At 41.0% G+C, this 22063-nt stretch overlaps 1 protein-coding gene across 5 annotated transcripts in view; it reads right to left on the bottom strand.

Annotated features, from left to right (window-relative positions):
- LOC140715423 (disintegrin and metalloproteinase domain-containing protein 12-like) overlaps positions 1-22063 on the bottom strand; it is a 373939-nt gene that overhangs the window by 92278 nt on the left and 259598 nt on the right. For all 5 annotated transcript variants that reach the window (XM_073027589.1, XM_073027590.1, XM_073027591.1 and 2 more), the window contains 2 exons: positions 13142-13311; positions 5997-6081 (listed from right to left, as the gene is read on the bottom strand). In XM_073027589.1, the coding sequence (XP_072883690.1) occupies positions 5997-6081; positions 13142-13311 (255 nt within the window). The remainder of the gene's footprint in view (positions 1-5996; positions 6082-13141; positions 13312-22063) is intronic.

Raw genomic sequence — 22063 nt, 5'->3', positions numbered from 1 at the left:
AGGATTTGGAGTTCTTCATAACCATGCTGTCCTCTTGCATAATATTAGGCCTTGAATGTTAGGCTTCAATAGTTACAAGTCAGGCAGGGAGCCACAGGAGTTGAAAGGATTCAACAGGTGCAGGAAGAAGAATGCCTAATTCTTTTAAAAGCTTTTATTGTCTAGTTGTGACTGCATGGGAGATTTCTTTAAAAAATCTCTATTTAGTAGAAACATTAGGGAAAACATGTTCAATTTCATTCCAATTTCTTACTGATTTCATTGAAAAATACTTAGAGAAATCCTCCAGAAATCCCTGGGGTGTTAATTTCCACTGGGTATCTTGGTACACAGATATTTTAGTAAGAGCATTTAATCTATTCTAGAAAGTTTATTTAATTAAAGAAAACTTTATTCATGAGGGTATATTTTAGATGATATTGGTTGAAAGTTTTAGATCATGTTCTGTAATACTTCTTTACTAAATGGTGTGTTCTCTAATAGAATTAAGTGAAGAGTTGCTCAGAGTTGCACCATTAGATGCTCAGTCATTCCAGTTTCTCACCCAGTAGAAGTCCTTTATTGCTTTAAACAAGCTGCAATACCTGGGGAATAACACAATTGAATCTGATCTTGATTAGTCAGGGCATGAAAGGATACAGGGAGAAGGCGGGAGATTGGGCCTCAGAGGGAAATGCATCAGCCAAGATGAAAAGGCAGAGCAGACTCGAAGGGCTGAATGGCCTAATTTTACTCCGATATCACGTGGTCTAACATGATTAAAACTGAAAAATATATATATATGAAATAAAGTTGTTACATGTTGGTAGATCTAACAGTTCATTATTGACATTGAATTGAACAAATACGAAAAATCTTCGCCTGCAGAATGGAGGACGGAATATTTTATGATTAACATACACAAATGTAGCAGGCTCAATAAGTACACATTCATTTCAAAGGCAAAGATTGGGAGTTTATAGATGACAGACTGAAGTCAATAGTTTTCAACACATGTAAGAGAAGTCCCCCTGTTAAAATTTTTCCTGCCAAAACCTTTCTTCCCTGAAGCTGTCGAACCCTGCAGGGACCAAGAATTTTGGCTAAGAAGTAGAGATGCAATTATTCAATAGGGGAGACCACTGGATAGCAGTCAAAAGTAGAACCATAGGGGTCTTTTTACATCCAATTTTCTCCCCATTACTCTCTCCTGCACTGAAAATGCTCAGTAATTCCAGTTTCTCACCCAATAGAAGTTCTTTATGGCTTTAAACAAGCTGCAGTACCCTGGGAAATAATACAATTGAACCCAATCTTGCCGTTGCCTGCCTCTGCAACACATTCTCACACAGAATGCAAAGATAACAGGAACTTTGGCTGATTTTTCTCTACTCTATTCCAAGATGCTGAGGCCAATTGTAGTGCTCTTGCTGATTATCTAAATGAAATGAACATATTCAGAATAGTTTAGTCTTTATTTCCTTTCAGTGAGGCGAGGAAGACCCTGCTATTAACCCTTGCAGTTACTCCTACCAGACTACTCATGATAGGGTTTACACTCTAAATAGAGTTCTAAAGTATAAAACCTATCATAGATAGAATCATAGTAGAAGTTTATGTTTAGCATTTACACAGGCAAACTAGTGGCCTCTCGGCTATTCCCCAAAGCCTTGGACTAAATGGAATCGATGAAGGACAGAATCTGTGTGGCTAAGCATATTTCAGCACATTTCTGTATATAAAACAATCTAACACGGTTTCAATTAATTTTTTTGTAACATTTTGGAGAAGATCGTATTGAGCTCCAGCACATTAGTTCAGCACATCTAACGCGGTTGAATCCAACTTCTGTGCAAAGAATTCTTCCACAGCTGAGGCTTTGATGGCTATGTTATGTGATATTATGTGTATCCATGTGAGAAAATTACTCGAATATAAGTGCACATTAAAACCTTTTATCTATTAGAAAATCGTTGGAGGCTAGATTTGCAAATTTTATGCTGCCTGTTCATCTCCATGATATCAGCTTTCTGTCAGGGCTAATTAAGCCATTCACCTGGTGGACACACCATTGGAGGCCCATTATCATCATTGCCTAGCACACATTAGAGCCTGCCACCATTACTTGAAGTCAGGCTGCACTTATTAAATGAGGAAGTGCACTGAACCAAAGGAAGAGGCTGACAGTTTTTTCTGCAAATGAAGCCAAGCTAGAAACTGTGAAGAATGCACCTAACAGGAGAGCAAAGTCACATTTCGTTTTTCCCGGAGCTACGCTGGAAGTTTTGGTGGAGAATGTACAAAGGCCATTCTGATGCTTCAAGGGAGTGAAAGGTTTCATAGGCACAGGAGCCAAACAACCAGCAAACCCTGATGCATGGTGGAAAACTCTATGTTCTGGTCAAAGTCAATCAATGCAACATCTTCCAGTGTTGCCCAATTTACTGCTCCCTTATTCCTCATCTATCAATCTATAATCATGTTTTGCAATACTCATACCCAATCTTCATGCTTATTTGCACTCTAACGTGTTTGGTACTGCTGTAAGACTCACGTCCACTTAGCTCATTGCACTTCCTTGTTTAGTAAGTGCAGTCTGATTTCAGGTGTTAGTGGCAAATTCTAATGCGTAAATACCAGAAAGTCTGCAGATGCCAAAAATCCAAAGCATGCACCTAAAATGCTGGAGGAACTCAGCAGGTCAGGCAGCATCTCGGGCAGTGAATGAACAGCTGAATTTTCTGGCCGAGACCTTCCTTCAGGACGAGAAAGGAAGGGGGAAAATGCCAGAATGAAAAGGTGGGGGGGATTGGAATGAGGCTGATAAGGTGATAAGTGAAGCCAGGTGGTGGAAGAGGCAAAGGGCTGGAGATACAAGGAGATAGGTGAAGCCAGGAGGGTAGGAAAGGTAAAGGGCTCTAACGTGTGCTAGGCATTTAAGCTAATGGGCCTCCAGAAAGCTAGAATCACAGAAATAAAGAAGCAGCTTGAAACTTGCTAATCTAGCCTCCACTGTTGTTCTAATATATAAAAGAACTTGCATTCAATGCCAGTCATTTGTACAACCACATCAGCAAGATCTTTCATTCATTTGTTTGTTATGTGCTGTGTCGTGTAATGTAGGCAATCGTGGTCTTTCCATGACCATGACTGTTCTTAGCAAATTTTCCTACAGAAGAGTTTTGCCATTGCCTTCTTCTAAGTGTCTTTACAAGGTGGGTGACTGCAGCTATTATCAATACTCTTCAGTGATTGTTTCAATCACGTCTGTGGTCACATAACCAGGACTTGTGATATGCACCAGCTGCTCCTACGACCATCCACCACCTGCTCCTACGACCATCCACCACCTGCTCCCATGGCTTCACGTGACCCATGACTTCATGTGACAACTTGCCCAGGGGTGACCTGCAGGCTAGAGGAAGGAAGGAGTGCCTTACACCTCCTTTGGTAGAGACGCGTCTCCAACCCACCAGCCACTCAGCAAGTTACCCTTCTGATTTAGAAGGCAACTTGTACACACATCCTCCCTTTGCCTGCTTTTCATCACATCTGGTAAGCCAGATGCCACGATACGTATTGACATCACAACATGAAGAGAGCAGGGAGTGAGCTGTAAGAGTTGAAGTTTCAAGATGTTATACTAAAATTTGATTAATCATCACATTGTGGCTTAACCGCTATTAAAAGTTCTAGGATAACAAAGAACAAGCAAGATAATGAACCAGTACTGAACGAATCAGCTTTGAACACAGAACTTATAAAGTGACTATTAGTGACGTAAGTAATTTGCTGCCTCTTTTACATTTCATTCAGGACAATTTTTTTGTGATTTTATTGAAAATGACACCACTTAATTATAATTGCACAATTTATAATTCTAAAGTGAAAGTGAAAAATCTGGATAAAGTCCAGGACAAACACAAGTTGATGGATTGTCACTTCCAAAGAGAAAGGGCATGAAAAAAGTGACCTGACTCAGGCTTTGAAAAGTTTTCATTTGACACCTTTAGGAAATATAGGGAAACTGTTGATACTTTAATTATTAACTTCAGAATCATGTAAGAAGATTCCTTATTTGACAATAAGGAAAGAAAACAGTTGTTCAATAAGAATGCTATAAGATTTTGCTCTAAGAGAAACATGTCCTTTGAGGTCTTTGTTGGGAATGAATGAAGTAATGTAATTTGTTACATTAAAGTACCCAGGAGGATATGATAGGCACATTGTAATGGTATGGTTGGTGGAAGGAGACAGTGGGATGGTTGTAGTGGGGTCTGCGGCTCAAAAACAACTTTGGCTTACTGTGTCGTAAGTGCTTAACAGACTGTGCCATTTTTTGATGATGAGTAATTATAATGCACAATAATTTCTAAATGTTTCTTTTACATTTGTTTCCCCATATGGGGAAAGCCCATATCTGGTGTGCATTTTGGTATCTTTGTCCTGTTGTAACAGCAGTGGACTAAAAAGAAGGAATTAAAAACAGAACGTGCAGCTCGGGCAGCACCTATGAAAGGAGAACAAAGGTGACATTTCCATCAAAAACTCGTCATTGGACCTGGATCAGGATGAACAGAATTGTCCTGTCAAATCTATTGTTTCAGCCAATTCTTGCCCCACCAAAATTACTTCTTCTTCCTCCCTTGCATCCGTGCGTTGTCTCCTGGTCCAATCAGACCATCGCACATTGATACCCTTCAACTTTTAGATAAAGGTTCTGACAAAGAGATGAGCTGAAATATTTACTTAGCTTCTGTTTCTACAGATGCTGCCAGATTTACCAATGTTTCCAGTATCCTCCATCGTCATTTCAGATTTCCAGCATCTGTGGCTTCTCTATTTCAAGGCTCATGGTTCAAGGTACATTTATTAAAAAAGTATGCAGTATACCACTCTGAGATTTGTGTTCTTCAGACAGCCACGCAACAGAAAAACAAAGAAAACCAATGAAAAGAAAGAAATAGCAAACATGGATATACTGTATATACCTGCCTAGGAAGACATTCTTGCTCATTAGCATTAATTACACCACATAATAGCATCAGCACGTTGCCTCAGCCTCTGAAATTTATTCTCTGGACTCCAATGGAATGAATTTCTAGAGTGGAGTACAATATGTTGAAGTCACTACATAGCGCAATCAGGGAACAGACTGTCGATGCCTTCTAGGCAATGGCATGTTTGAGCATTCAGCTTAATAGATGTTTGCAGATGTCAATTTTGCATATTTGGAAAATGTCCCATAACAGCACACTGGTCAGCACACATTGACACAGCAGGTGGATACTGAGATACTTCCAAGGATGTATCTGGACACATCATCCATGATGTAGCCTGAGATCACCGGGTGTTTCAGGTCTTTCGAAGTCAGACACCCTCACCCAGGTGACACAGCCAGGGTTGATCAGGTCCCAGCGGCACTGGTTACACCTCTTGGTCCATAGCCATATGGAGGCATGCTCATCAGCCCCTGGACATTGACATGAAACAATTTTGCTAAACCTGGAATTCCAAGAAGAACTTAAAGGTGGAAGATTATACAGCATGAAGCTAACTTCTATAATATCTCAGTTTCCAGCATCAAATTCAACTACTTCAAGATCAAATGCAGCAACTGTTTTTCGTAACAACACACACAAAACACTGGAGGAACTCAGCAGATCAGACAACATCTATGGAAAAGAATAAACAGTCGACATTTCAGGCTGAGACCCTTCTTCAGAATAAATGTTTGACCCTTTTTCAAACCAGTCTAATGATATAATCAATTCCAATCTGCAGAAAATCACTCTGCCCCCACCAACATTACTATCCATCTCTTTGAATAAAACTGCAAGTAGATGGAAATAGACATTCCACCTGAAATCAGAGACAGCATCCGAATGTGAGGATTAAGAAGTTAAAGAAATTTCACTATCTTTTTGCCTCCATTTTTAACCTATTAAGACTAATGAACCCTTCATGATAGACAGATTGCAGTTCACACCATGTAATGTTTCCCGATCATTACTCACCATAACAATCCCTCCTGATTGTTCAGCTGTGCACATACTCATAATCGGTGCCATTCCAATGGTAGTTCCCTGGAAGTACACGCCACTGTAGATAGATAATAAGCACACTTCATCATATTCTGAACTTGTACAAAACTTAACGTTCTCAAAATTTCAGCACCTCGTATTTCTTAATTCACATTTCGAATTAGATATGGTTTGCAATTTGGACTTTGGTGGGGAGTCTACACTTTGACAACTGAGATAACAAGAGATTTGACAGAGGCTGGAATCCCAGAAGTACACAACACAAAATGCTGGAGGAACTCAGCAGGTCAGGCAGCATCTGTGGAGTGGAATAAATCGTCACTGTTTCATTGACTGTGCAGTGGCAAAACTAATCCAAAATCAAAACAAAACAATTGCTGCTAGCCCACAACTGTCATGGGGTTGTTATATTTGCATGACACATCCTCAGCTCCAATAAAATGATTGCTCCAAAGCACCAAATCCTTTATTTCAATCCTTTATTAGCAATTAGGAAACATACAATCTTGAAGCGATGAACTTAAGCGTACTAAAATGCAAGCTAAGCATTATTCAGTGATAAGAAGGAGTCGGCAAAGATAATGATCTTTGCCAGTCCCAAGTTACAAACTGCAGCGTAGTAATCAAGGATATGTAACTTATTCCCTTCGCTCTTACCATGCCTCAACTAATGTGACCAGTTACCATAATAAACATAATAAACACACAACACAGAGTACAAAAGAAATAGAGAACAAATGCATGGCTCCTACAGACTGTTTACTCCTCTATATATCCCTCCTAACCTGCTGAGACTGCAATATTCTGTGTAAGTCAAATTGGTTATTGTACAAATCAAATTATTAGTCAAAGCAGGGAGGTTATGCTGCAACTATACAGGGTACTGGTGAGGCTGCACCAGGAGTACTGTGTGTAGTTCTGGTCTCCATACTTGAGGAAGGATATACTGGCTTTGGAGGCAGTGCAGAGGAGGTTCACCAGGTTGATTTCAGGGATGAAAGGGTTAACCTATGAGGAGAGATTGAGTTGCTTGGGACTATACTCTCTGGAGTTCAGAAGAATGAGTGGGGATCTTATAGAAACATACAAAATTTTGAAAGGGATAGATAAGATAGTAGGAAAGTTGTTTCCATTGGTAGGTGAGACTAGAACTAGGGGACATTGCCTCAAGATTCAGGGGAGAAGATTTAGGACGGAGATGAGGAGAAACTATTTTTCCCAGAGAGTAGTGAATCTGGGGAATTTTCTGCCCAGGGAAGCAGTTGAGGCTTCCTCACTAAATATATTTAAGATACAGTTAGATAGGTTTTTACATAGTAAGGGAATTAAGGGTTATGGGAAAAAGGCAGGTAGATGGAGCTGGTAGATTAGCCATGATCTTATTGAATGGTGAGGCAGACTCAATGGGCTGAACGGCCTACTCCTGCTCCTATTTCTTATGTTCTTATGTAGGCATGTTGAAGAATGTCGGTCCATTAGTCGCAATGTCTCAGCAACATGTTGCCAGATTGATATTTCTCCTATGTCCAAATCATCAGATTATCAGTTAAGGGAACAACATTGTGCCAAATTAAAGGACATGACATCGAGAAGTATTTCTAATCACTAAACAACTAATCTAATAAATGGTTGAATATTCAACGTTAATAGAGTATCTTAAAAGTATCGCACCAAATTCCTAGGTAATTGGACTAAGTTTATGGCAAGAACCGTGACATACTAATCAGTTAAAAGTGGCAGTGTTTCCTACAAATTGCATGGAAGGGCATAATGATTGATTGATGTGTAAACCTACTCCAGCACGATGCTGGATGTTCCTATTAAATTTTACAATATATTAATGCTTTAATTTTCAAGATTTTAGTTGGATTTCAGCCATACAGTATATATTTTCTTAATGAAATAGAAAGAAAACCAAACAAACAAATCAAACTGCTCAAATGGTGCAGTTTTTTTCCATCTTCCTTTTATTCATGACCCTAATTTAGTTTCACCTTCAAACTGTTTGCTGCAGATCGAGGATGCTAAAGAGCTGATTTTCCTGATGACAGTGGTGCACAAGTTTTTGTTTTGAAGAGGAAGGCAAAATGACAATCCAAATACAATCAATGATCGTTCTTGGGAAATATTTTAATCATGCTTAGCGAGATAATTTTGTCACAATTAGTTTGCAAAAACATTAATTTTCTGATCAGTTTGTTAAATTTAAACTATACATACTTTTACATAGTTAGATTTTAAATATAAAAACAAAACATACAATGCCATCTATGTATCTCACTGCCTCCCCAAGTTGTCTCTCTGCTTCCCTCCTCACTGTTCCTCCACTGTCTCTCTTCCTCCCTCCTCATCTCCCATTTCCATTCTTAGTGTCCAGAATTTCTTCCCACTCACTATGACCACAATAAACGCAGAATGGAAGCCAGTAGCTCACTGTTAATAAACTGCCAGTCTGCTGAATGCCAACGCCATCTATTCAAAACAATTTACTTTTGCCATTGTGTCTGTCAGTTATTTTGATTGCCTGATATCATTTACTTGTGTTATGAGTTGTGTTTTGTGTTTGTTTGAGATGAAAAAAAATTATATTCTGAATTTTTTTGGTAAATAATCTTTCAAAAAGATCATTTAAAGTGCCACGCAGTTTTTAGGCCATGTAAAAATTTCCTGCTCAGAGCAGTAGTTGGTGTAAGAAAAATTAGAATGAATACTGTTAATATCACATGGATGGGTCCTTGCTTCCTCCTTCCTCTTCTTCATTATGTTCCTGGATTTTAGCTGCTCCATTTATAGCTGGCAGCAAGGGCTGCACCTCATGATGTTGAAATCGCCAATCATGGTATCTATTCTGCCAGGACCCGATGCTCTTCCAGATTATCCGAAGAGCATGTTGGTGACGTATCTGTGACTTCCATATCAGAGTCAACAGTCATGATCGGCAGTTGCCCGTCGTCTCCAATGATGACGGTGATCCCCGTGCGACAGAGTTATTAAAGTGGGAAAGCCATGGCAATGAAGCAGTTCCACTCTCTCGACCTCAGAAGTCTGGGTCCAGTGGTACGTCTCAAACTGGGGTCTTCCTTGGTTGCAGTGGATGACCATGATGTCATCTGCGGCTTGTCAGGCCCTTCGCTCTCCGCGGAGCGTTGCCGTGTCACCGATCTGGCCACTGGATCTTGCTGTGAATCTCATCTGTCCAGTCTGCCGGTGCTGACTTGGCATGCTATGGAAGGCATGCCCCTATCTCGCCAGGGTGGCTAACCTCACCTGGTTTAGCCCCAGAACTCTGCTTTCAGCAGTCATGACTAGCCCATTGCCATTAGCCTTGTTGCCGTGAAATTGCTTTGACATCACCTTCTCATTGAAAGCACTTATCACTAATTATATCATGATGGAGATCCTTTGCTATCAGCCACGTCACCATGTAACTTGACATCGGCCAACAGCAATCCAGCTGGTCCTAAACTGTAGGTTTTTGATGACTCCTTTCAGTATTACTGGAGTGGGAAGGGCAGCTTTTCTACTCACTAGCAGGTAGTCAAGCATGCAAAGTTAAGAGAGAACTTTAATTGGAGCTCTGAGCTCCAGTGGGACAAAGCTGGCGTCGATTGAGGTCAACGATGATTGACATCATGACCTGTCTGCTCCGAGTACTTCCCATGAACTTTCACTGGACGCATGCCTTTTCTGCAAAGCAGTTCCGCTTTCACATGTGCCGATGTATCGCAGATGTCATTGAATGAGTGCCATTGGAAATTTGCTGGTTAGACCCCTCAAAGCTGTAATAATAAACAACAAACTTCCCCATTCCCGGTCCAAGATACTGACAGTCTATTGTGAGAATGCCTTCATTCATTCCAGCTCACTTCCAGTACTTCTACATACTCCGAAACTCAATGACCTATGCTGTTAGGTGTCAATGTTACAGTCATTGATTGCCGAATAATTATAGAGAGTGATGCAGAGTTTCAGAGAAGGCGTGTGAGGGCAAGAGGGTGAAACAAAGGGAATGACTGTAATGGGGTGAAATGATGCAGCTATTGAATGCACAGCTGAGCTCCTTTGTCTGACTAACGTCTTGCTGATGAGAAGTCTGGATAGTGTGTAGTCTGGTCTCTGGATGTGCTGGGCAGGCCAAATGTATTCAGATTTTGAAATTACTCATAAATACTCAATTATAAGGCAACCGAATGGTCCTCCAGTATGATAAGAAGGGCTCTTTACCTTATAATCTAATCCCTTATGACCTTTCACCCTACTGCCCGCCCGCACTGCAATCTCTCTGTAATTGCAATACTTTATTCTGCATTCTTTGATTGTCCCCCTGGTATTACCTCAGTGCACTGATGTAATGAAAACTTTATAAACTGTGTGCAAACCAGTTTTCCACTGTAGCTTGGTAAATGTGGCAGTAATACACAAATTTATCAAATTACCAATATCAATGTTGATATATCCTGATTAATTAGTTAATATTTTTCTTGTGAAAATGGATAAAGTCTACAAATCATGAAAGTGGCAAAGATTGAACAATAAAACATATTATCAAATTATAAAAAATGCAGACAATAAATTTCAGTTACAGAGCTGTAAAAATCAGGTTTGAATTCTGGCAACTGTGAAGTTAGATGTTTTTGATCAGCTTTGCTCTAGAGGTGCTACAATTGGCCTGTATTAACAGGGAAAATGCCAAGAGTTCTCATCTGGATCATTATCCAGCGAGTCTCAGCGAACAGGTTTAGACTTGCTAACGATGACCGATGGTTAGTATCTGCTATTCACCTTTTTTTTCGCTCAGAAGTCTCCCCAACAAAGGCTCTGAGCATATCGGAGATGAAGATAAAATTAGCAAGAAAACTGACAGCCTTTTACCTTTGTTGTCTGGAAGAGGGCGTTAACGGTATTCACAGACAAAAGCTTCAGGATATTTCTCAGTTTGCTGTTCTAACAGAGGAAATAACTTAAAAATGATTTATGGTGCATTTTCTGCTTTGAATGCACCATCAGTCATTCAAAAGTGCTTCCACTGCGAACTATCATTAGAATTGCATTCTTTTTGATGAATGGCAAGTGCTTCATACACAAGTAAATATTCTAATTAAAAGTCATGTATTCTTCATTTCAAACAAAGATAATTTATGAGATGCTGCTTGTTCTAACTTTTATACTTTCCTAATGCCCTTGTTGTGATTTGACATATTCAAACTACATAACATTTTATGCAAATACTTGTTAAGAATTAGTCGAGCTCTGAGATCAGCTTCAGCTCAGATATTCCTTTACCTGGGAAAGTTAGTGGCAATTTGCAAAATGACCAGATGCAATTAGAACTTATGTGTTCTCCATTTTTAACCATTTAAATTCCCTTTATTTCTAGGGTTTGACCAAAAAGTCACTAAGTTGTGCAGCACAGAAATATACCCCATGCGTCCATGCCGAACATGATGTATATTTACACTAATTCCATTTGCCTGCATGGGTCTCTACTTCTTTTCTTTCCAAACACCAGTCCAAATGCCCTTTAAACATAATTGTATCTGCCTCCACTGCTTCCTTGGAATCTAGCAACTGAATTGGCATGTTATTTTTTGGCAAAGTGGGAAAATTACTTCCATATATGGGGCTTCGTGGATATTTGGGTAAGAGTGAGCAGTTTCAAGTTCCTGGGTGTCAAGATCTCTGAGGATCTAACCTGGTCCCAACATATTGATGTAGTTATAAAGAAGGCAAGATAGCGGCTATACTTTATTAGGAGTTTGAAGAGATTTGGCATGTCAACAAATACACTCAAAAACTTCTCTAGTTGTACTGTGGAGAGCATTCTGACAGGCTGAATCACTGTCTGGTATGGAGCGGCTAATGCACAGGACTGAAAGAAGCTGCAGAAGGTTGTAAATCTAGTCAGCTCCATCTTGGGTACTAGCCTACAAAGTACCCAGGACATCTTTAGGGAGCAGTGTCTTAGAATGGTAGTGTCCATTATTAAAGACCTCCAGCATCCAGGACATGCCCTTTTGTCACTGTTACCATCAGGTAGGAGGTACAGAAGCCTGAAGGCACACACTCAGCGATTCAGGAACAGCTTCTTCCCCCCTGCCATCCGATTCCTAAATGGACATTGAAGATTTGGACACTACCTCACTTTTTTAAATATATAGTATTTCTGTTTTTGCACATTAAAAAAATATATTCAACATACATAATTGATTTACTTGTTTATTTATTTTTATGTTTTATTTTATTTATTATTTTTTCTCTCTCTCTGCTAGATTATGTATTGCATTGAACTGCTGCTGCTAAGTTAACAAATTTCACGTCACATGCCGGTGATAATAAACCTGATTCTGATTCTGACCCCCTGCTTCTTGATTATCTCTCTTTAATTCAGAAGATTCAAAGAAATTTGAATCTTAAGTGGCATTTCTACAAGATGTGGTATTGATTTCTTACACCAATTTTTTCCATGCAAAGTACTGTACTTTCATTCTAGTTAATGCACATCACTTCTGTTTCATAGAGATGTAAACAAAGGTTTGCATTGCCCAGAGGAGTCAAAACTCAGATTACCCACAATTTAATGAATTCATAAGAATGAAGGGGGATCCGAATAAAAGCTAGTGAATGGTGAAAGGCCTTCACCATTGGGTGTGGAGAGGATGTTTCCTCTGGTGGAGGAATTTCTGTAGCCAGAGAGTGGTGAATCTGTGGAGACCAAGTCATTGGGTATATTTAAGGCAGAGGTTGATAGATTCTTGATTAGTCAGAGTATGAGGGGTTATGGGGAGGGGGAGAAGACAGGAGACTGGGGCTGAGAGGGAAATGGATCAGCCATGATGAAATGGCAGAGCAGACTCAATGGACCAAATGGCCTAATTCTTTTCCTATATCTTATGGTCTTATGGACTTAATTGAACACTAAAAGTGGCTTGAGTTTCTTACTCTTGTATTATTGCTACAGTTGTTTAAACTATAACAGTATCAACATTCAAAGTTCCAGGCAGAAGGAAGAACTGAAACAAAAGTGTGGATATATTTGACCAAATGGTGGATCTGTGCAATGTACCATGAACTCAACACAACTGCAACCTGATTAACTCGAGGAACTGCAGAATACCTACCTTACAAGCTGGGCATTGTCATGTGGTTTACGGGACAGTAGTTTCACCTTCCTCCAGTCAAGGAACTCATTGAGTGTAGTAAATGGGTCACCAGTTATTGAGCATTTATCCATATCAGTCCAGACTTCCACTCCAACTAGAGCAACTCGAATATTCAAGGGTCTGTAAAACTACAAATTATTGTAGCCAAATGGGAAAAAGCAAAACAAGTATGAATGGTTCAGGATTAATATTAGTCAAGTCCGTTTATCTCCAATTTAAGGCACTGAATGGCTAAAGGTCTTAAAATGGTCATAATTTATCATATGAATCAAAAAGTAGTTTCAATTTCATTTAAACTTTTTAACACTGCACCTTTTCATTATTCACTGTTACTAGTTATTGTAATTGAAAGCAAAATAACTGGGTAAGAATACTGGAGACACAAGAGAGACTGCTGATGATGGAAATGCAGAGCAGCACACCCGAAATGCTGGAGGAATTCCTGATAAAGGGCCCCAGCCTGAAATGTCAACTGTTCATTTCCTTCCGTGAATGCTGCCTGACTTGCTGAGTCCCTCCAGCATTTTGTGTGCGTTATCGAGACTACTGATGCCTGTATCGCACATCCAATGTTATCTGAAAGCCAGAATTCATGAATATATGAAAGAATTTAAAAAACATACTTTTAGCTCTTCTGCCCTGCCTTTTACTTCCCCCTGCATCCCGTCCTCTTTTCTTTTCTCCTACAGTCCACTCTCCTATCAGATTCCTTCTTCTCCCGCCCTCGACCTTTCCCATCCACCTGGCTTCACCTATCACCTTCCAGCTAGCCTCCTTCCCCCCCCCCCACCTTTTTATTTTGGCATCTTTGCCCCTTCCTTCCAGAAGATGGGCATCAGCCCAAAACATCAACTTTCTATTGATTTATACAGATGCTGCCTGACCTGTGATTTCCCCCGGTATTTTGTGTGTGTTGCTTTAGATTTCCAGCATCTTCATACGTTCTCATGTTTAATCATTTTAGGCTGTCTGCTTAGAACAAGGATTCCCAACCTGGTATCCATGGACCCCTTGGTTAATGGTAAGGGGCTCTGATATTTAAAAGGCTGGAAACCCCTGGTTGTGATAGACTATGGAAGACCATTAGTAAATAGTGCAGGACTCTCTTTATTCACTTGGTGAAGAAATACACACTTTCCTGGATCACAAAAACATCATAACAAATAGTCCAGTAGACTTTGCATTAATACATCCAGGAACCTGAACATTGGTGATTTCCTGCTCTGGGATGGTGAGAGTCATTAAAGTGAAATGCTGTAGACCAAAAGAAACTTCCATTTAAAATTATCACTATCTTGCAAAGGCAACAGAGACAACTATTGTAGCTTTTTTTTTTTTTTTTTAAACTCTGCTATTGGCATTAAGTTAGACGTCAAAACTAGCCCTTTCACCAGCTTGTTTTAATGAACACAAAAAAAATCGTAAAATTTAATGAGTCAGAATCAGAATCGGGCTTACGAGGTAACAGGACCGTAGGAGGCTTCAGAGGGTTGGAGACTCAGCCAACTCAAGCTTCCCTACCATTGAGGACATCAACAAAAGTTGGTGGCTCATGAAGGTAGCATCCATCATTAAGGGCCCTCAGTGGATGGGACATGCCATCTTCTCATTACTACCATTAGGGAGGAGGTACAGGAGTCTGATGACCCAAACTCAACGTGTTAGGAACAGCCTCTTCCCCTTTGCCATCAGACTTCTGAATGGTTCATGAACTCATGAACCTTGCTGTTCTTCTTTGGCACTATTTGTTTATTTATTTATTCATTTTCATCACAACTTTTAGTAACTTGTCATGCTTGTACTGTACTGATGCAACAAAACAACAAATTTCTTGACTAATGCCAGTGACAATAAACCTGATTCTGATTCTGACATCACTTAGCCTTGAAGCTCAGAACTCATGTAGCAGCAATTACACATCAGCAAAAAAATGGCTTTCTGCTTTTAGGAGGGAATGAAATACAACTTTGGTATGTAGCACCTGCGGCCAGATTTTATAGTTCTTGGCATTGCAAAATAGCTGAAGGAACAGAAGGAAGAGAATTAAGGTTTTCATTCAGCCCTGTGAATATGCTTTTGGCAGAGACAAAGGCAAAGAGGGGCAGTTGTGTTGCACAGCACATAAAAGTATGTGGAAGAGTTAGGACAGAATCAGGATACTATTGTTGCTCATTTCCCATGTCCCTTCTTGTCTAGCTCTTATCAATAAAACCTTCTTTCCCTTTTTTCCCACGTAGTTCACTAGTTTTATCGTAAAAAAAACCCATTTATACTCTGCTTCAGCGACTCTTCATGGTGTTACGTTCCCCAGTAACCGGGTAATTTACCAGCAAAGATAGATGGGTCCGCTGAGCCTGGTGCTACTATTTTCAAACATTTTATTTATAAAGGGGCACAAACGTATGGTTAATACAAAACATTCAGATCATATACATCGTCAAAACTCAATCTAAAGCATAGGTGTAGTAATAATCAATCAAAAATGAGCTCTATCGTTGTCTAGGGGTTAAACGATTTGTCCAATTGAAATATAAAAGTCTCGCCAGTTCATGGAGGCTTTTTGCCGCTTGAGGGACCGCTGCGTGTTCACGGGTTGGAGAGAGAAAATAAACTTGCCAAAGCTTGAGATCGAGATCGAGAACGGGAGTTCCTTGTTGTCAGTCCGAACTCCTTTTCAGGGTTATTAGCCACTCGATTCCCTAGCTAGGGGATCCGAATCACACGTGGCTTCCGAGCAGCTTCCCGTTATTACGAGAGGAATGAGCGATGGTGTCCGTCAAGTGCGTCGCTGGAGTACCGCCTCCAGCAGTCTCCTTTTTATCATGGCTGGCAGATTTGTAAATGTCAATCAAGGCAGGGTGAGGCCATCCCCACACCACATTGCCCGAGGGTGTCCATGTCCCTGATATCTGGCATGTACTATAGAGTTGCAATTCACACAGGTGCCTCTAAGAACAATGGTCAACTCCGTGACATTGTCTCTCATTTCCTGGGTCCAAGACCCGAATTAATAGCGATCTTGCGATTCTCTTGAAGGAGGGGGCTGAGGTCATGACACCTCCCCTCTTAAAAGTTTTTTACCAGCGGTTAAAAAACAAGTTGGTACAGGATCTTTTTTTTTTGGACTCTAACATACTACACAAGCTTTTCTCTTCACAGAGTACTACCGTTATACATTCCAGTCAGTATCTAAACAGGTAACAATTACAGTGCCCCTTTCTTTAATATCTTAACATCACGTACCGTACTAAAGTCTGGTAGCACCAAACTTCAGCTCAATAACCACCTATTTTTATTTATTTTCTTCAGCAACACAACTAAGGAGGTGTGATCTTAGCTTAGGTGCATCTACAAAAGTTTATACAAATACTAATTGTTTCGGTCGTGTTATTTCACCGGCAGGTCTCCAAAAGGGTTGTCTTTATTAGTCACCGACTTGGGCGCAAACCCGTACAACCGGCGTCGCTGTTTAAAAATGACAATTTCTATTGACCCTCTTCTCTTTCCCGGGGAGTCCCCCCGTGGGGAACTTGAGTAATTTGGCGAGGTACTCTCCCGCCTTTCCTTTCCTCGAGGGTTATTCTCTTAACTCCGTGTCCCCAACCTAGTCCATCATGGGAATTCCCGCCCAATTCCTTAATGCTACACAGGTAGTTAACCCTTTTGTCAAGACCATACAGGCTGATGTGTTTTAGTTCGAACCTTTTTCTCCGGCCGCATTTAAATTTCGGCTTCCTCACAGCGCTTTCTCAAATAACAATAGCGTGTGAGGCCCCTTTACATTCCAAATCAACCTGTAATCGATGCGCAGGCATCAATCTAGACTTTAACTTTTTCCCCTTCGATTTGGGAACTACAGATTTTCCGTTCTCCTCCACAACAACAGTTATCTCCCCATTCGTAAACTCCACCTTAACTCTGAACACCCCCTTTAGCACAGACACCTTCTTTCCCGAACCAAGTCTATTTGATCCAAAAGGACGGCCGTCTCGTCCTGCCGAGTCAAATACCTCAGACTTTTTCTGAGCTCCGTGACTAGGTTCAGGACCACGTGCATCCCCATCTTGGACACACTCAAACGGGGCATTGGCCTCTTCCAGGCTTTCAATACCCGTACCCTTTTCAAATTCTAAATTCCCCTGATCCTCCCAGTTACTCTCTGGGCAACTCACTACCGGAGTAAACTCAACTCCGCGGGCTGAAACAACCCCATCTGCCAACCCAGCAGACTTCTTCAAGGTAATGGCATCCTTTTCATCTAGGACTGCCCTCATTTCATTATCGGGAACACCTTTAGAATTTTCAACTTCTTCAAACAGTCCTGCCAAACCAGACAGATCATCCATGTCCAACCCTGGACCTTTTAACAGCTTTATCTGTTTCTCATCTTTATTTCCTACCTCTAGGACCTTTCTCTTCGCTAAGGGAGGATCTACCTTCTCTCCCTTACCCCCTTTTACGTTACTATTCCTCGTTCTACCGCCCTCGAAACCCTCGTGGCACAGGGTCGGTAAAAACGTCTGAGCCAATTTTAAACTGCTCGCTTTCTCAGCTGCCGTTCTCGACAGGCTGCAAGTGTCCGCGCATGCGGGATAGCTCGGGGACTCTATGGGCGGGGCCTCAACACGCACCGGTCGGCGGGTCATAGTCATGGCCGACCAAACTTTTCCTCCTGCTAAATCGTTCCCAAGGAGGACATCCACGTCAGTTCTCGGGAATTCTGATGGCACCCCCATTTCAACTGATCCATACACCAGCTCACAATCCAAAATGATCCTACGCAAAGACACCCTTTCTTTCCCTTTTCCTATTCCTCTCAGGGCTACCTCGCCCGTCGGAGGTCCGAATTGTAATACGTTACGGCTAATTAATGATAGCTCCGCCCCCGTGTCTCTCCAAATCCGAATGGGAATTGGTGGGTCCCCCTTCCTCACAGACACGGTTCCGTGTGACATATAAATCTCTGACCCCTCGCGCTCTCTGCTCCCCTGGGACCCTCTTGCCGATTTTCTGATTACCACTGCACACCCGATAGGGATCGCTGCTCTCTCTCTCTCTGACTCCTTTCTTGGAGCAAAGCATTTAGATGCAATATGACCCACCTTTCCACAATTAAAACAGGTCAAGCCAGGACCTCCCCTGCCGTCTTGCCTCTCCTCCTCAATTTTACCACTAGCTCCCAGCGGGATCTCCGCCTCAGCCGGCGGACTTTCTCTACCGTTCCCACGGTCTCTCTGGTAACTTTTTGGCAAGGAAAACTTTGTCTTGTGGGTTAGGGCATATTCATCTGCGAACCTAGCAATTTCTGAGATGGACTGATTCGTCTTCTCATTCAAATACATCCGGATCTCTTCCGGAACACAACCTTTAAATTCCTCAATCAAAAATAACTCCCTGATACGCCCATAATTCTCGGCCACCTTTTCCGCGGTGCACCAACGGTCCAAGAACACACCCTTCTCATGGGCTAGCTCGGTATACGTTTGATTCCATCCTTTTCTTAAATTTCGGAACCTTTGTCTATACGCCTCAGGTACTAACTCGTAACCTCGGAGAATGGCCTCCTTTACTTGATCATAATTCCCTTCCCCTTCTGGGGGCAACGCGGCATATGCCCGCTGTACTTACCCTCGTAACACACTTTGTAACAACGCCACCCACTGCTCTCTGGGCCACTTCTGATTCACTGCCACCTTTTCAAAAATCAAGAAATAACTATCAACATCCGTCTCCTCGAAGGGGGGGACAAACCTCAACACCCGACTAACATCAAACCCCTCCTCTCTCTCTTGCCCTTGAGCTCTTCGCTCTTGCTTTCGCCTGTCCAGCTCCAATTCATGGCTCCTTTGTTTCATGACCCCGTTTCATCTCTAATTCCTTTAGTTTGAACACCTGCTCCCTTTCCTTTTCCTTTTCCTTTGCAGCTGCTTCTAGCTGCTTTACTTTAAGATCATGGTCCAACCTTACTTTCTCCAACTCTACCTGATCTGTCCCACTCGCTAATCTCTTTTCGGGGATATTCTCCAAATCCTCAGCTGCAAACACTTCCTTTTCAATGTAATACTGATTTATGACCCCTCGCACTTCCTGCTTTTTCATTGATGACCTCACCTCTGCGAGGCCTAACCCCTTTGCCAGATATACCAAGTCTGATTTGGTAGCCGTCCCTAGCGCCTCTACAGTCGGATTTCTCATAAATTCACCCACATCCATCTTTGCTGGTTTCCTGTCTGGCTACCTGCGTAACCAGATTTAAGTTTGGACTTACAGCCCGATTCACTGACCCTCCCCTTTGGTTTCAAATCCGGGACGAGCAACCCACTTGTTACATTCCCCAGTAACCGGGTAATTAACCAGCAAAGATAGATGGGTCCGCTGAGCCTGGTGCTACTATTTTCAAACGTTTTATTTATAAAGGGGCACAAACGTATGGTTAATACAAAACATTCAGATCATATACATCGTCAAAACTCAATCTAAAGCATAGGTGTAGTAATAATCAATCAAAAATGAGCTCTATCGTTGTCTAGGGGTTAAACAATTTGTCCAATTGAAATATAAAAGTCTCGCCAGTTCATGGAGGCTTTTTGCCGCTTGAGGGACCGCTGCGTGTTCACGGGTCGGAGAGAGAAAATAAACTTGCCAAAGCTTGAGATCGAGATCAAGAACGGGAGTTCCTCGTTGTCAGTCCGAACTCCTTTTCGGGGTTATTAGCCACTTGATTCCCTAGCTAGGGGATCCGAATCACACGTGGCTTCAGAGCAGCTTCACGTTATTACGAGAGGAATGAGCGATGGTGTCCGTCTAGTGCGTCGCTGGAGTACCGCCTCCAGCAGTCTCCTTTTTATCATGGCTGGCAGATTTGTAAATGTCAATCAAGGTAGGGTGAGGCCATCCCCACACCACATTGCCCAAGGGTGTCCATGTCCCTGATATCTGGCACGTACTATAGAGTTGCAATTCACACAGGTGCCTCTTAGAACAATGGTCAACTCCGTGACATTGTCTCTCATTTCCTGGGTCCAAGACCCGAATTAATAGCGATCTTGCGATTCTCTTGAAGGAGGGGGCTGAGGTCATGACAATGGTAATACATCCTGCTTCATTCTCAATTAAGAAATTCCTTCAAAAGCACTTTTTAATATTTTGGGTATCATTTGTTTTGATGGTTCAATATATTTGAAGGTAAGTTTTGTTCCTCCCTGCAAATACAATCATAGTGTCCACGCAATTCAAATCTTCCATAAATTTAGGTTATTTCTCAGCCCCTCTATTCAAGAGGAAAGGAACATAGCTTGTTTGCTGTTTCTTGTTTCTAGGTTAAGCTCAATTATCTGCCTCTGATCTTATGAACCAATTTATTTGTATTCATTCCATGTCTTTGTGTTCATTTAATAATAATATGGCAACTGGAATTGAATGCAGTAATTATGGCTCAATACAAGTTTAACTTTATTTCTCAACTTTCCAATTTATATGTCTTAAAGTAAGTTCTTGCACTTGGTTTACTTTTTTATAGCCGTATTAACCTGCTTCAATATTTTTAATGATTTACATTTGGTTCCACAAAATCCTCTTGTTTCACTACCGTGTTTCTTATTCTCAAGTAATAGGAACTTTTGCTTACACCTCACACTTACTTCCGGTGAGGTTCATTTGTCAAGAGTAAGAACGATTTACTTGTCATTTTTCAGTTGTCACCCTTTCTCCACCAATTTAGTGCACTCCACAAATTTAGATCAATCTGCCACTCTGAATGGTCCATGAGACCACGAACGCTGCCTCACTATTCCTTAATGTGCACTATTTATTTTATAATTTATTATTTTTTTTTGTTTTGCATTGAACTGCTGCTGCAAAACAACTTCCACATCATATAAATCAGCAAAAATAAACATCATTCTGATTTTATTCTTCATCCCTGCTCTAGTTTCCATCAAGAAGATAGCTAATTGTCCAATCTTTTCCTTGTTTCCTGGCTTTAACCTTAAGTCCTGCATTGGTTCTCTTATACACATTCAATAAAAGATTTTTCCAACCACCAGTGTAGAGCTGAGCTGACTACAGATCCCTGGAAGTGTTCTCATGGAGAGATTATGCTATGTTGATCAGCCTGTTATACTTTTCATAGGACCTGGGATCCATTTATTGTGGCCTCCATATCTGTGAAGCCACCAGTCCACAGTACAAAGATCTCAGTTTTACTCTGCTTTCACTTTTAAGGAAGTTAATTATACACCCTCCCTGAACAATATGTCAATAATTTTTCCTAAACTGCTAAGTGGCTCATGTGCCATATATTGTTTGATGCTTCATAGAATAGTCTAACTACAATGACATTTAAGACAATGGTGAACAACTTACTGACTAAACTATACTGTTAGTAAAAGTGGACTATTGATCATAAGCTAGCAGTTTATATATTTCCCAAATGGCAACAAAACAAGAAGATTATGTAAACTTCTAAGGCATCCAGAGAGGTCAAGTTTTTGTTTCAACTCATTGAATTTGTGTTTAGAGGCTATATTCTAATGTCTGCCAAGCTGATTATATACATATATAACTCCTCTTGTTCTTCTTCCTAACATAAAAATAAGATTATCCTCTTTAGTAATACTTAACAAAATCATTGAGCAGTTGTGTAGTAAGATTAACAACAAAGTAAGTACAAAGAAACATGAAGCAAACCAAATACACCATATTCCTTCAATTGTCAGGAACTGCAGAAAGTTGTAAACTCAGTCAGGTCCATCATGGGCATCCAGGACATCTTTGAGTAGTGATGTCTCAAAGAGACGGTATCCATCATTCAGGATCCCCATCACCCAGGACATGCCCTCTTCTCATTGCTACCATCAGGAAGGAGGTACGGAAGCCTGA

Source organism: Hemitrygon akajei, chromosome 23 (assembly GCF_048418815.1).
Source record: "Hemitrygon akajei chromosome 23, sHemAka1.3, whole genome shotgun sequence".
Taxonomy (NCBI): domain Eukaryota; kingdom Metazoa; phylum Chordata; class Chondrichthyes; order Myliobatiformes; family Dasyatidae; genus Hemitrygon; species Hemitrygon akajei.
Note: the sequence above shows the minus strand (reverse complement) of the source record. Positions and strands in the feature narration are given on the sequence as shown.